Genomic DNA, 15648 nt, shown 5'->3' on the forward strand with positions numbered 1-15648 from the left:
AGGCAGCTTTAAATAACTTTGCAATTTATATTCATTTTGATTCACAACTTTGCTATAAAAAGCTAACTTTCCAGAGTCTGATTTGCTTATATTTTTCAGTTGTTCATGTATCTTGTTTTGGTAATGCTCTTGTAATTTGTTTTTCAAGGTTGTGTGAGAAATATCCAAAGAATTGATATTTAATTTTTGTAGTTATGAAGACAGTTTTCTTTGCCAAGATATTCTAGATACAAGATTGTTGTCTTCTTTAAATCACTAAATAATTATTATAATCATATTTGCATTCCATTTCCTTGAGTCTCTTAAAATATTTAAACATATATTCATACCATAAATAGTACAAAGGAAAACGACCCAGTTGACATAAAACGGCAAGATTTCATGCATTTCTATGTACCCTAGTATGTCTTTAAATATTTAGTGCTGTGCTTTTTCAAAAGGAAAATTGGTCTAAAGACATTAAACCAAATTTAAAGTCAGTTATCCATACTTCAGATCCTTTTTTGATAATTGGTATTATCATTGACTGATGTAATTTTAACACAATTTCAGCTGAAAAATTAATGTTTGCATGAAAATTTGATTTATTATTTATTATTATCTTTATTACAAAATGACAGAGACAAAAGGGAAAATCAAAGAATTGTAATAAACAGAGAATACAGTATTTTGTAGTCGGATATGGAATTTATCTCACTCGCGAGACTGGATTTTTTTAAATATTTTTATTCGTTCTTCGCACTCGTGAATATAGCAAGAAATCCTGTTCCACTCGTGAAATAAATGCCAAATCCAAGTACAAGACATTATAGGCCTATATGCTCTATACAGTTTACTATACCTCTACTAACAATACTATACCATACTTTATACACTATACTAAATACACTATATTATTTTTTATTACATTTTCAACAATGAAATACTGTGATTTATTTATTGAATAAAAGTGATATTCTCTCACAGTGTGAAAGGATATCAAAATGATATTCTCTCACAGTGTGAAAGGATATCAAAGTAAGTAAAAAATAAAGTCTGACCTGTCATAAGATAGAGATAGTAACTAAGCATCTTGATAGACCTAAAACTGCAAATTTCCTCCCAAATATGTTGCTAAAATCCATGCTATGTAATGTTTTCAATCACACAACTGCTAAGCTATGACGTCTCAACCGCTCAACTATGACGTCAAGCCTATGACACTGTGTTATGAAAAGACAGAGGCAGAGTAAAAATCAAAGAAAATGTAATAAACAGAAAATTCAATGTTTTGTAGATGAATATGGAATTTATTTCACTCGTGAGACAGGATTTTTCGATATTTTCACTCGTGCTTCGCACTCGTGAAAATATCAAAAAATCCTGTCCCACTCGTGAAATAAATTCCATATTCATCTACAAAACATTGAATATCCTCTATATATTATACTATGCTCTACTATCTATTCCATACTATACTATGCTATACGATACTATAACGTACTAATATAAGATTTCATAGCAGTATAACATAAAAGACGTGCAATGAAATAAAGTACTGGATAATTAAAATCGCCTTAAATTTGCGCCTTTACTAGTCCTTATCATTTAAATCGGACGCACTATACCTGAATTAATATTTTCTGATAAATAAAAAGGTTCTAATGTCCAATCTCTCTTTATAAAAGGGTTTTCAAGAGCTACGTTTCCTCGGTACATAAGTGGAACTCCTCTGGACCTTAGGGAGGACGAAGATCGGGAATCTCATCTGCTCAAAAAATATCTGAAATGTGGCACGACTACTGGATTGACAATGGGATATCTTCATCTTGATTTATTCAGAGGAAGACTCAGAGATTGCAGATTCAGCAAAAGTACGAAAAACCTTCAACATAAATACTACCAAAAGCAACTAATTATCGAAGGTGAAAACTTCTCTATGGGTGGAGATTCTGGATCATTTGTCTTCCAGGTTAGGGAGGATCATATATTAGATTGTATTGGAATGCTTGTCGGGAGGTGTGGGAAATATAGAAGAGCTGTTACCCCTATCATCCCTGTGCTAAATGCACTCAACGCGAGTCTAATTCCATTTCCCTAAAATGTGCAACAGGGCTGCCCAACCTTTTATCTTAGATCCGCACATTATGCATTGACCACCATTATATTATTTTTGTTGTGTCGTTCTGTGAAATATGTTGCATTATTGTTCTTGTTTCAGGGTCTCAATTAGCGTAGATATAGCTTACATTGCAAAAATGTGTTGCAATGAACGGGAGAGGGGTTAAATCCAATGGCAAATCTTTGCTCTGACGTGTAAGAAGCACTTCACAATTGATAAATATACTGTTAACGCGTAAATGTATGTGTTATTCTACTACAACTTTTGTCACGTTCCAAAAAAAAAATGCCTCAGACGTTAGCCTCCAGTAAATCAAGAACATAAGTAATCAAAAGATTATCAGATCCTAAATAAATGAACATCGAAGTATCGTATTCTACACTTTAAATGGTGTGTATTGCCTATATATGATCTCCCATAATTTGTAGTTGGATATGATTTTTATCCAACGAGTTGTGTGGTTTTTATCCCCGAGCCTTGGCGAGGGGATAAAAACACACAACGAGTTGGATAAAAGTCATATCCAACTACAAATCATGGGAGATTCTTTTTATCCCGTGTTTAATACTTCACAACTAATGTTTTACACTGTTTTATATAACACGTACTCCACTATATTTTAGTTCATCACTTTAACGCAAAAACCATTGTGACGTCACAACTGCACGTAACTGTGGGATATGAAAAAAAATATCCAATGAGTCATATCCACGGGATAAAGGGATAAACATTGGATATATATATATATATATATATATATATATATATATATATATATATATATATATATATATATATATATATATATATATATATATATATATATATATATATATATATATATATATATATATATATATATATATATAATGGATATATGCTACAGTTGTACTCCTGTGTATATTTTAACATTTTTTCAATTCTTTCTTATTTAGTTACATTAGAATTAATATAGTAATAACTGATTAAGAACTACTTCATTATTGACAATCATAATACACATTATAGTCAATTTTTAACATCCGTGACCTCTTGACCTTCTTGACCCCTTGGCCCTCTTGGAAAGGACTTATACAGCCATGCCTAATTCAGTAACAGACTTTACATAGTAAAATATTTTTTAATTAAATAACGTATGATTTGACGGAGCAACGCTTATGTGTTATTGGCCACTAAAGTAAAGATTCTTTTATGAAATGCGTGACTTTTGTGTGCTTTTGTCGTGATTTTTGAACGGCCTTAGTACAATTTTTTAATATTTTGACAGTATAATAAAGAAATTAATATCTTTAAATTGAGAAATTAACGTTAAATTGTACTCTGATTATTATTATTATTATTAGGTCTTCCGTCTCCAACGGAAGACCTTTCTATCATTTTATTGTTTCTTTTTCTCTTTTTCACTATTATTATTATTTTTTTCTGTCCAAATTTTGTGCAGACGATTTCTCAGAGAAGCTAGGACGGATTTACTAGAGACTTTCATGTATCGTGATCTAAACCTTTTCTTTAATTTTTGGAAATTTACTTCTGGTCGGAAGTTATCGCCCTTTCATTGATTTTTAGTGACCATGTTGTCGGCACAAAAACTCATAAATGACAAAAGGTAGAGTACTGAACTTTTCAGTGATGATAGACGACATGTTGTAGTTATGCACATGGGTTTTCAAATTTTCTGGAAGTGCCTAGTACGGAAGCTCGGTAGGGGTTGAAATTTAGGACATGAATGAGGAGTGAATTTTGGAGACATTTTTTATCATATCTTCAAATCTGTGAATATTTTCTTAAAACATATTGAACAGAAATTGTGTAGAATTACATGATCTTTTATATGATATCAAGAAAAAAGGGCTGACTTATCACATTAGGGGTCAAAAGGGGCCAAAAGACTTTAGACTTAAATCCATAACTCTTTAACGATCAATATTTTGTTATACATTACTGAAGCAAAAATATTTATGTTAACAATCTACAACTATATATTATTATATTTACGTCATGTGTTACATAATTAGGGGCCATAAGGGACCAGAATACTAAATCTTTGACACTTTATATCTCGAAAGTGGGAAATATTTTGATAAGCAATGTTGAACAAATGATTTTAAAATAATGTTCTGATTAATATTTAACCTTTCAATATTTGCTAAACGTCCCCATAAAGGAGTTGAAAGGCCAGCCTTTAATTATTTCTTTTGCATATATCTCGGAAACGAACAAGAATTTCTGAATAGTTGTTGAACAAAAAGTGTTCAAAATCATAAGAGCTTTAAGGTGATAAGGGCCGAAAAGCTTTCATCAATAACTCTTTAGCAATCAATATTTGTAAAATATTACTGAAGCAAAAATGTTTATTTGAGCAAACTACAGCTGATATTATGTAATTCACATCATCTGTTACATAATTAGGGGTCATAAGGGGCCAAAATGCTAAAACTTTGACTCTTTATATCTCGAAAGTGGGAAATATTTTGATAAACAATATTGAATAGAAAATATTCACAATAACGTTCTGAACAATATTTAGCCTTTCAATTTGCCCTAAAAGTCCCATTAAGGAGTTAAAGGGCCGGACTCTTTATATTTCTTTTGCATATATCTCGTAAACAAAAAAAATTCTGAATAACTGTTGTACAAAAAGTGTTCAGAATCATAAGAGCTTTAAGGTGATATCAAGAAAAAGGTGCTGACCCCTCAAAATAAGGGCCAATAGGGGTCGAAATCTTTCATCATTTACTCTTAAACGATCAATATTTTGTGATATATTACTGAGGCAAAATAGATCATCTTCACACTCATGCTGTTGGCATCATATTTTTCGTTATAAGGGTTCATTAGGGGCCAGAATGTTCAATCTTTCAGGCATTATAACTCAAAAGTGGGAAATATTTTTGATGAGAAATATTGAACAAAAGATGTTCACAATAATGTTCTGAACAATATGTAACCTTTCAATTTTTGCTTAACGTCCCCATTAAGGAGTTGAAGGACCGGCCCCTATTATTTGTTGTGCATATATCTCGGAAACAATAAAGAATTCCCGAGTAGTTGTTGAACAAAAAGTGTTCAAAATTATGAGAGCTTAAGATGATATCAAGGAAAAGGGTCTGACCGAAAGTATTTAATCCACACCTCTCTAATGATCAACATATTGTTTCACATTACTGAAGCTAGATTGCTCTTTTTAGCAATTTATTTAAAGAATGAAATCTAATTAGGGAAGTCTAATTCAGATTCTTATCTCACCCTATCAAAAATCGGACGGAAGACCCACTCGTTGCTCGCAACGAGATCTCATCTACCTATTATTATTATTATTATTATTATTATTATTATTACATGTATTATTATTATTATTTGCCTATTTTAATGACGAAATTTTCATATTTTTCGTTGTTTCTACAGCTATATAAGTAAAAGAAAAAGTAGCCACACGGAGCAAGTCACGTTTCTGCACTTTTTCATTATATAGACAATTTGTTGAATCTATAAATTGCACTGTTCTAGCGGGTAAAGATTTATAATATTTTCATCTATCGATTTAATATTTATCAAACGTATTTTCGTAAAATTTTGAATTAAATTGGAGATCAATTAACTGTTTATTGCTAATTATACCGCGTAGATGATCAATGCATAAAAATACAGTCGATCGTCCATACCCAAAAGAGACTTGAATGGTATAAGATGCTGCTGTTGATTGCCTACATGTACCTGGAACTAAATTGGTTAATTGGTGCCAGCTTTTTAAGGAATGAATGAAATATGAAGATAACGAACAGTAATCAAGCTCAAAAGTCCATTTGAACAATGCAAATTTGGAGCCGAACAAACACGGGCCGCTAGAAACATCAAAGGTGGGATCAGGTGCCTTGGAGGAGAAAGCATCCCCGGTTGACTGGTCACACCCACTCTGTGCTCCTTGTGATTACCGGGCAAACGGAAAAATCCGTAGACAATTTAGTGTGAAAATTATTAGGGTACAATTTGTATGAAAAAGCTCAGTTAGCATTCGACTTAACAATAGATTGCCATTTTTATGATCAACTCCTGCGATACTACGCATATCAAATGGGCATTCCCACTATGGAATTCTATTGCTTCTATTTCAGCTGAATACTAAACTGCAATGAAAACAACTTTAGCATAAAAATGATATCCGAGCACACCACATAAGACATAATAGAAAAAAGTATCATGTCTTGCTAAAAAACATTTTTATAAGAGAAAAAAGACAAGTCTGTAGAAGTGAAAGATTCTTAATTTTTTAAAGGACAGGTTTGGAATCATGTTTTCATGTCATCTTACGTCATAAAACTTGGTTGCTCCATGAATTCTATGAACGCAAAGTAAAAGCCATTGTATATTTTTTTTAAAATCTATACTTATCAGGAGAAGATAATAATTTAATCACACATATGTCATTCCTCAAAGTACTCTATAATTTTCCTCTAATTCACTGCATGTGACCGCGAACTCTTCTAATAGTCATATTCCTGGTAATAATTTTTGCTTTTTTTAATTTTTGAATACTTTTATTTGATCCATTAAGCTAGTTGGTAATGATGTATTTGTGTTTGCTCAAGTAGATATCTGCTGTATGTTATTCCTTAGTATGTAATAAACACAATACAACATACCTATTTCCATATCACCTCGACCAATATCAGCCCTCTGGCTGGATTTGAAATTTGAAAAATATAATGACATTTTCTAAGGGAAACGATTAAGTCAAAGTTCCAAATTTTATTAGATGTATATGACATCCCTTTTGCCAATGAATACCAGTGCAATCATATAATACTGAAGTTAAACCTGCGTCGGTCGACACAAACGTACCTAGAAACAGAACATACCTAAGTCTCTCCTACTTTTCTTGAAATTCTCTAGATGTACTAGCATTTGTTTTTATCTCAAATCCGATGAATAAATCTCTGTCTATGTAATTCTTATAATGTTAAATTTATTTCATGCAATTTGTAGAAGTGATGTGGTGTTTAACATATTACTTTAAGTAAAAAGATTGGTGTTTTGTTGTTTCTTTTTTAGCTCGCCTGAGTTGAAAACTCAAATAAGCTTTTCTGATCACATTTGTCCGTTGTCTGTCTGGTTACCTGTCAATTTGAGTGTAACCTTTTCACACTTTTCAACCTTTTTTCGAGAACCATAGGGACAATTACAACCAATTCTCATAGCTCAATCAGTACAGCGCTCACTCTGTGATCAAAAGATCGTGAGTTCGAATCTCGGCTGCAGCTGACCTAAGTCGATAAAAAATAGGTAGCAACTGTTCCTTCGCCAAGCGCTTGGCACTTTGAAGTGAAAGTTGCGGGTCCTTCGGATGAGACCTTGATAACCGAGTCCCCGTGTCACGGCAGGCGTTGGCACGATAAAGATCCATCACTGCTCAATAGCTCTGAGTGCCGAGTAAAGGTCAAAATTTGAAGCCCTTCAATGGTATATGGTGACATCTCTATATGAGTGAAAAATTCTCGAATGGGACGTGAAACAACATACAATTAATCAACCAAATTTCCCACAAAACATCCTTGGGTAAAGAGGATTTAAGTTTGTTCAAACGAAGGGCCAAAATCTTATATAAATAGATGATTGAGAATAAATGCAAATTCAATGGTTTCTTTTTAAAATCGTCTTCCCAAAAAACACTGGACCATATACGATGAAACTTTTGCAAAGACTTCACTATATAGAGTAAATAAAGAAAATAATAAAATACAAGGAACAAATTTTAAAATTCTCTCCTAAAAATGGCTAAGTCTTGGTTTGTTTAGATTTAGCAGTAGGTATCCCGTGTTGTGTAGAATCACATTCGTTCAAATCATGACCCCCGGGGGTGGGTTGGAGCAACATTATATGATCAAAGTTTTACATAGGGAAAACATTTTCTAGCTGTTGAAGATTAATAGGGGCCATAGTTACTCAGGCGAGCGTTGTGGCCCATAGACCTGTTGTTCTATTAATACTTGATTCTATATCTGAAAATTGAATTTGATATAGATTTTTAAAATTAATTTTCTTTTTTATAGTACTTTCATAATATCTAATATTGATTTGAATTGTTTGACTTTCCTATTTATTTCAAAGTCAGATTTCTATTACTTTGTAATAAACAATAAAAGATTTTCAATAAACTATGTAATTCTTGTTTATAAATCCTGTATTCGAACCAGGCACTTGAGCAAAAAAGCAATTCAATATCGACTGATCAAATATTTCATGTACATGATCAGTGTTGTTCATAGATAACAATGTTGAATTTGGTTAAGCTAGCTGTCTTTGGGCAAATCTGAGATTGCAAGACAAATTGAAATTTCAAAGTGAGAAATTCAAAATTCTGCAAAAATTAATTTTTATTAGAGTTGAAAAACTCTGATCACATGCTGACCACATGCGCTCAAGTCACATGGGTACCAAGAAAGACGACAAGTTATGGTATTTTCATAGAAACCCATTCTGGGGAATATAATGTCTGAACGCGCTCTGGCATCCTCAACTGTGCGCTCTGAAAACCTCAGTTGCAGTTTCTTCTGTATAAATTCTTAAATTTTAATAACTTGTTTTTCTTCAAGGTACGTATATTCAATTATTTATATAATAATCATATTTGTGTACTCTTCAATTAATTTGATTTTGTTTTTAAAGTTAACGCAACTCAATCATGAAACGAGAAAATTTTTTTTAATTTAAAATATTGTAAATTGTGTTTTTGCTTTCCATGACGTTTTGGTAAATTTGTTATTTAATTGTTATTTATAAGAGTTGCGCTTTCTTCAGAATAAAATTGTAAACTTTAATAAACTGTTTTCCTTCGAGAAGTTAAAAAGCCACTTTGCAAAAAAAAAAAATACATATGTAAGACTCATGACAGGGATTCAGTTAGAGCCAAAACAAATCCCAACTTTATGCTGTCATAAGACAGTAATACCCGCACTAAGGTGTTTGCCTCTAAATGCGCTCTCCTTCAAATTCTGGTAACCAGGGGCCCGTTTCATCAAAGGTCGTACGCCCAGTCGTAGCGCTACGCCGGCGTAAAGTCGGGACTAACACAAAGATTTGCGTTTCATTAAATAGCTTATCCTTACACTGGACTAAGTTAGGCTAAAATTTTACGTCTACTCATGGGTAGGCGTACTTTCGGATGTAAACATAAAATAAAGCGACTTTACTGATTTGAAAACGATTTAGGCACTCCTTGAGAAGAATTACGGTTCTAAGAGGTCTTTTTAATACAAACGATGCATTATTTTATTTCACAAACTATGAAGAATTGGGGGAACGGAAATTGGGGAAGGGGGCTACACCCACTCGGGAAGGTAGTGTACATGCAGTTTTTACATTACTTACTTTAATAAATTTCTTCATAACATATTGCCTTATTAGGAATTCAATTTAACACCATCTATGAAGTTTTGACAATCCTGCATTTGTACTCATTTGATTGTTTTATTTTGAGTATGATGGGGTATTGTAAATCGATTACACGGTATACATTTTGTGTCATTCGCTGAAAAAAAATTAAAAATGTCTATTTTGAAAATAAAAGCTATTTTTCAAAGCATTTTTTTTTGGGGGGGGGGGGGAGTATTTTTGTTTCACAAAAGCACAGTTATCTTCTTTAGTTTTGCATGGTTAATAGCTATATAAAAAAAAGAAACAATTTTTTATCTCATCATAAAACCAAGTAGGCTTTTTAAAAAAAATTATCGTGTTCGGAAACTCCATCTCTTATTTACTCCACGTCCACATGTGTGGATCTAGAGGGGGGTCAGGGAGGGGGTCCAGTCCTCTTCGCAGTAATTTGCGGAGTTATTTATGTACAAATCTAAAGTAAGTAAAAAATGAAAATGACCCTGGACCCCTGTTAAAGAATTAAGTTTTACGTTGGTAGGAAGAGCCATATTAGGAATTGAAGGGAAAGACCCCCTCCACATAAGATTTTCAGGCTTGTGAAAGAAAATTACGATCTTTAGATTGTCAATATGTTTCTCAGATGGAATTTTTGTTTACTGATGATTCTGCCCCCCTCCCCTCTCTCCTTTGAAAAAAAAATCACAAACCCGCACCTGCATCCAGAAAAAAATTGTTTACGTTCAAAAGACGAAAAAGATTTCAGTTGATTACGTACATGTAAATATACTTGAAAGTCAAAAATTTTCCCTTTTCCCCTTTTCTGGACGTGATTTTTTCTCAAGGGATTAAAGGGGACAGGGTCTCCAGTAAATGAAAATTCCATCAGAGAAACTTGATGACAAGCTAAAAATCATTATTTATTTTCCAAACCTGAAAATCTTATTTCGGGGCGGGGGTGGGGTGGTTCATTCCCTTCAATTCTTAAACTTCATAAATATGGTTCTTCCTACCAACCTACAAAGTTAACTCTTTAACAGGAGTCAAAGGTCATTTTATTTTTTACTAATTACTTCACTCTAGATTTGTACATAAATAACTCCGCAAATTGCGACAAACGGAACTGAACCCCCTCCCTGACCCCCATCTTCACCCACGATGTGGACGTGGAGTAAATAAGAAATGGAGTTTTCGAGCAAGATAAATTTTTTAAAAGCCTACTTGGTTTTACGATGAGTTAAAAAATTAGTTTTTTAAATATAGATAATAACCAAATCTAAAGAAGACACATGTAACTGTCTTTTGTGAAAAAAAAAATATGCTTTGATTTTTTTTAAATAGACATTTTTAATAGGTTTCTTTTCAGTGAATGACATAAAATGTATATCGTTTAGTCGATTTACAATACCTCGTACTCAAAATACAACAATCAAATCTATATAAATGCAGGACTGTCAAAACTTAGAGAGATGGTGTAAAAATGAATCCCTAATAAGGCAATCTTTTATGAAGAAATTTATCTAAATAATTTATTTGAATACTGCATGTCAGCTATCTCCCCGAGTGCGTGTAGCCCCCCCCCCCCCCAACCACCCCGTTTCCGCTCCCCCAAATCTTCATACATTGTAGTTTGTGAAATTAAATTATGCACCGTTTGTATTAAAAAGACTTCTTAGAACCATAATTCTTCTTAAGGAAGCTTTTCAAATCAGTAAAGTCGCTTTATTTTATGTTTTCGCCCGAACTTACGCCTAACGATGAGTAGACGTAAAATTTTGGCCTAACTTTAGTCCGGTGTAAAGATACGCTGTTTAGTGAAACGCAAATCTTTGTGCTAGTCCCGACTTTACGCCGACGTAGCGCCACGACTGGGTGTACGACCTTTGATGAAACGGGCCCCAGGGACGAAGCACAAATATAAATCAAGCATAAAATGTTCAGGTGAACTTGCAGCACGAATGGTCCTCTTATGTAAATATTTCATTACCAGTCGGATATTACATAGTTTAATAATGTTGACTATGTTAAAGAGAGAATTTTTGAAAGATTTGTGTAAAAAAAAAAGGAGGGGGGATTAATTTTTTGCCCATATTTGGGTCTTGTTATATTATTGTCAAAACAACAAATATTATTTTAGTGCATACCTTTTTTGATGAACTTAAAAAAATAGATGCCAAAATGACAACTTTTATCAGTATTTAGGAGAACCCCTTTACAAACCTTGACCCGATCAACTTTGTCAAAAGTCAACCTCCATCCACGATTTATCTGTTTTCCTGTCATACTTGGAATAGATAAAACAAACTTACAATGTATGTAAAAATAAAAAAAATAAATAAATGTAAAAATAAAAAAATATATATAAATTTTACAAATATACACCTGTTTGCAAAATTTCTAGACCCATACATGGAATTACGTCACACTGCGAGCACTTCTTCTACCGTTGTCGTTATTGGATTGTACATGGCGTATGTACATCATTATTATCAATGGGAATATTAATATTTAGTGAGTGTTTCAAATAGGATCTATTATTGTATGAAGTTAACAGTACCTTTAACAGGTGGTAAGTACATTATGAATATATTATTTTAAAAGTTTAGTATGGAAAGGGGTTTGTTTGTTTGTTGTTTAACGTCATATGAGAATTTTTCACTCATATGGAGACACCACCACTTGCCGGTGGAAGGCTGCAAATTTTAACCTATGCCCGGCACTCGGGGCCATTGAGCAGTGAGGGATCTTTTTCATGCCAACACCTACTGCGATCTCGATTTATACAGTCTCATCCAAAGGACCGGTCTGCACGTCCCGCAGTGGATTCGGACCCGCGACGTAATGATCAACTCCTTACTTCGCAACTCTAAAGCAGACGCCCTTACCAACCATTGCGCTACACGGGCGACTAAACCGGGGTTAAATAATCAGAAAATGGTTAGGGGCCTGTAGTTGGAAAAGGGTCAAAGATCATTGGAATGCAACAATTATACAAATTATACAATGAGGCAAGTCCCTGGGGGCTATTCCTACTCTTTGGAACCGGAAACAATAAAATAGCTTTCATTAAAGCAAAAGCCCCTAAGTCATCTTTGTATTATGACACACTAAATAGGATATATGGGGTCATGACCACCCGGAAGTCATTCCCAACCCCTAAAACTTTAAATGATCATATATCCTGAAAATGATATCAAACGTCTCCCCTTAACCATGTATAATATTGTCCCTTGAGTCATTATGCATTTAATGGTAAAAAGGTTATGGCCCCTTGAAGTCATCCTCATCCTGAAACTGAAATGATCACAATATGACCTGCGTCAAAAGTTTGTCAGTGATAATCTGCATTTATTCAGGACCCCCTAGGGTCAGCCCACCCTCCTAGAATCAGAAAATGAAAATCATTCAGGAACCTGCCATTCTACTTTGTGTACATGTACATTTTTGTATTATTCACAATTTGTTTTATGCCAAAACGAGCTATCAATAATTTGTATACATAAACAAGCCGGGGGCTGGGAAGGGGGAAAAGGGGAAGGAGTTGTGTCTGCAAGGTCTTAAATGTTAAAAACTCCAAAAAATTGTGAATATTAACCAAGCCGTTAAAAGGCGTTTCCCACTCGTCATCATTATTTACTGATCTTCTCACAACATACATGTGTCTTTATCAAATCAATAGATCAATTGGTCATATGCCTAGCTCTCCCTTGAATCAGGAATGATGATATAAATATTTTAAGAATAATTAAGAATTAAAACAGATCTTGCATAATCTCGCAAAATTTATTAAGCTCTATAGTTGAATTAGCTATATTGGTATAGCTTAGTTTTGCTATTAAAAACATTTTGATTTAACTATTTAATCATACTTTTTTTAAATGTACATTTTTATCAATACAGATAAAAGGTGCACTATGTTGACATGGATATAAATTTTCAGTTTTGAGTTTTCTGAAAACAATGCATGAAAGAAATGTGCTTTTCAAATATTATTTCTCCTGAGAATTTGCTATTACAAATATATAAAGTTTTGCATGGGGCTATATACCTGGGGTAATCTCTCTCACACTCTCTCTCTCTCTCTTTCTCTAAAACATTTACTTGATTCAAAATTAAAATGGAATTATAATACAATTTTTTTTTTAATTGATGACTTTTTAGGATTTTACACTAATTCATACTGCAACAAGAATGATATCCCTCCCAGAAATGTAAAAAAAAAAGTTTACTTACTATCCTGTCTTTCATCTATATCTATGATTACAAATGGACTCAGCTAGAAGTCTTTTATCTAGTTTGTTACAAATTTCACATGGAACTATTAATTTGCTCAAGATCAGTAGAAAAGAACTCGATCAATTATGTTTGAAATGTACTCACTGTGAACCTGACATGTTGAGTTTTATTTCTTATGTAAAATATTCTTTCTTGTGTAAAACAATTGTTAAAATGAAGGGTCAAACCTTCTTTTAAGAGGAAATAAGAATGAGTGAAAATTTGAAAAATCTTCTTCTCAAGAACCACTGGGCCAAAAAAGTTTAAAACTATGTTCATTATTTATTGTAGATTCAACTTTGTCCAAATCATGAACTTCAGGGGTAGGGTGGGGTCACGATAGGGAATCAAAGTTTTGTAAACATGGGAATGTACAGTAAAACACGCTTATAACTTAGTGCCTGGGATGGACGATTTTGCTTTGTTATAAGTGTAATTGCTTATATCCATTAAGTTTACAATATATTTGAAAATCGCTTTGCTGTAAGCGTCAATTCATAATATTAAGCGTGTTTTGCCATACGCATGCTTTACTGTATAAGAAAAAAAATCTTCTCAAGAACCACTGGGCGAGAATAGTAGAATCTTAAGTGAAAGTTTAAATACATAATGTAGAAACAAATTTGTTCTTTCAAAATTCTACTCCTCCTACAGTTTTTATGCAACGAGTAGACTCTACTAGTCTACATACTGTTTTTGTCCATTTTCTTCTTCGAACAAATTTTGTCCGAGCCGTAACTTGAAAACCCTTTGACATTAAGATTTCAAACTTGGAACATGGAGAAGTGGTATGGAATGTGGGGTTGAGGCAACCAAACTTTTTTAACCTTGACCTTTTGATAAGGTCAAGGTCAATTTTTACATCAAAATATAGTCTAGGCTACATGTATAACCTGAAAACCCTTTGACATTAGGAATTCAAACTTGTAACATAGAAAGAAGACATTTACACAAGATGCACTGCATCATAATTTTGACCCTGACTCCTTTCTCCATTCAAGGTCAAATTGAAAAAAAAACACACCACCAAACCATAACTTAAGAACTTTTTGACATTAAAACTTCAATCTTGAAACATAGAGAGGTGTTATGGAGAAAGGGTGCATGCCAACAATTTTATTTTATCTTGACCCATTTATAAAGTCAAGGTCAATATTTTTCATGACAATAAAATTCAGGGCTTAATCTGAGAAGCCCTTGACGTTACGGATTCAAATTTGGAACTTGGATAGAAGACTTTGACACAATATTTACTGCATCATTTTTTTACCTTGACCCTTTAAGGTCAAATTAAGAAAAAAGACAACCAGACCATATCATTTTCCAGAAGATAATTGGGCTACTGCATAAAATGTAAGAGTAGTTCTGGGAACCAGGGTGTCTTTGTGTAAAACACGTCATTTTTTGACCCCCATTTGACCCCCAGGGTGAAAATGAAAATTCCAAAACCTTATTGCACATTTACAGGATACACCAATCATCTTCCAAAAGATGATTAGGCTACTGCATAAAATGTAAGAGGAGTTCTGGGAACCAAGGGTTGGTTGAAAAACATCCTTTTTGACCCTCATTTGATACCCACGGTGAAAATTAAAATTCCGAAACCTTATTGCACATCTACAGGACACCACCAATCATCTTCCAAAAGATGATTAGGCTACTGCGTAAAATGTAGAAGGAGTTCTGGGAACCATGCTTTTGTAGAAAAAAAAAGTCATTTCTTGGCTCCCATTTTGCCCGAGTTTTAAATTGAAAATTCCAAAATCTTATTTCAAATCTATAGGACACCACCTATCATATTCCAAAAGATTAATTGAATTCTGCTTAAAATATAGGAGTAGTTAGATTAAGGAGAATGTGTGACAGACGGACGGACAACAATATACCCGAACTTTCTTTAGAAA

At 33.2% G+C, this 15648-nt stretch overlaps 1 protein-coding gene across 1 annotated transcript in view; it reads left to right on the plus strand.

The window, feature by feature from the left end:
• LOC133189251 (uncharacterized) overlaps positions 1-2080 on the plus strand; it is a 38759-nt gene extending 36679 nt beyond the window's left edge. The window contains exon 4 of the mRNA XM_061324654.1: positions 1668-2080. Within this exon, the coding sequence (XP_061180638.1) occupies positions 1668-2080 (413 nt within the window). The remainder of the gene's footprint in view (positions 1-1667) is intronic.
• Positions 2081-15648: the final 13568 nt, after the last annotated feature.

The sequence above is a fragment of the Saccostrea echinata genome, unplaced genomic scaffold, assembly GCF_033153115.1.
Source record: "Saccostrea echinata isolate AGI-Se365-2 ecotype Australia unplaced genomic scaffold, CSIRO_AGI_Sech_v1 ptg000017l, whole genome shotgun sequence".
NCBI classification, from domain to species: Eukaryota; Metazoa; Mollusca; class Bivalvia; order Ostreida; family Ostreidae; genus Saccostrea; species Saccostrea echinata.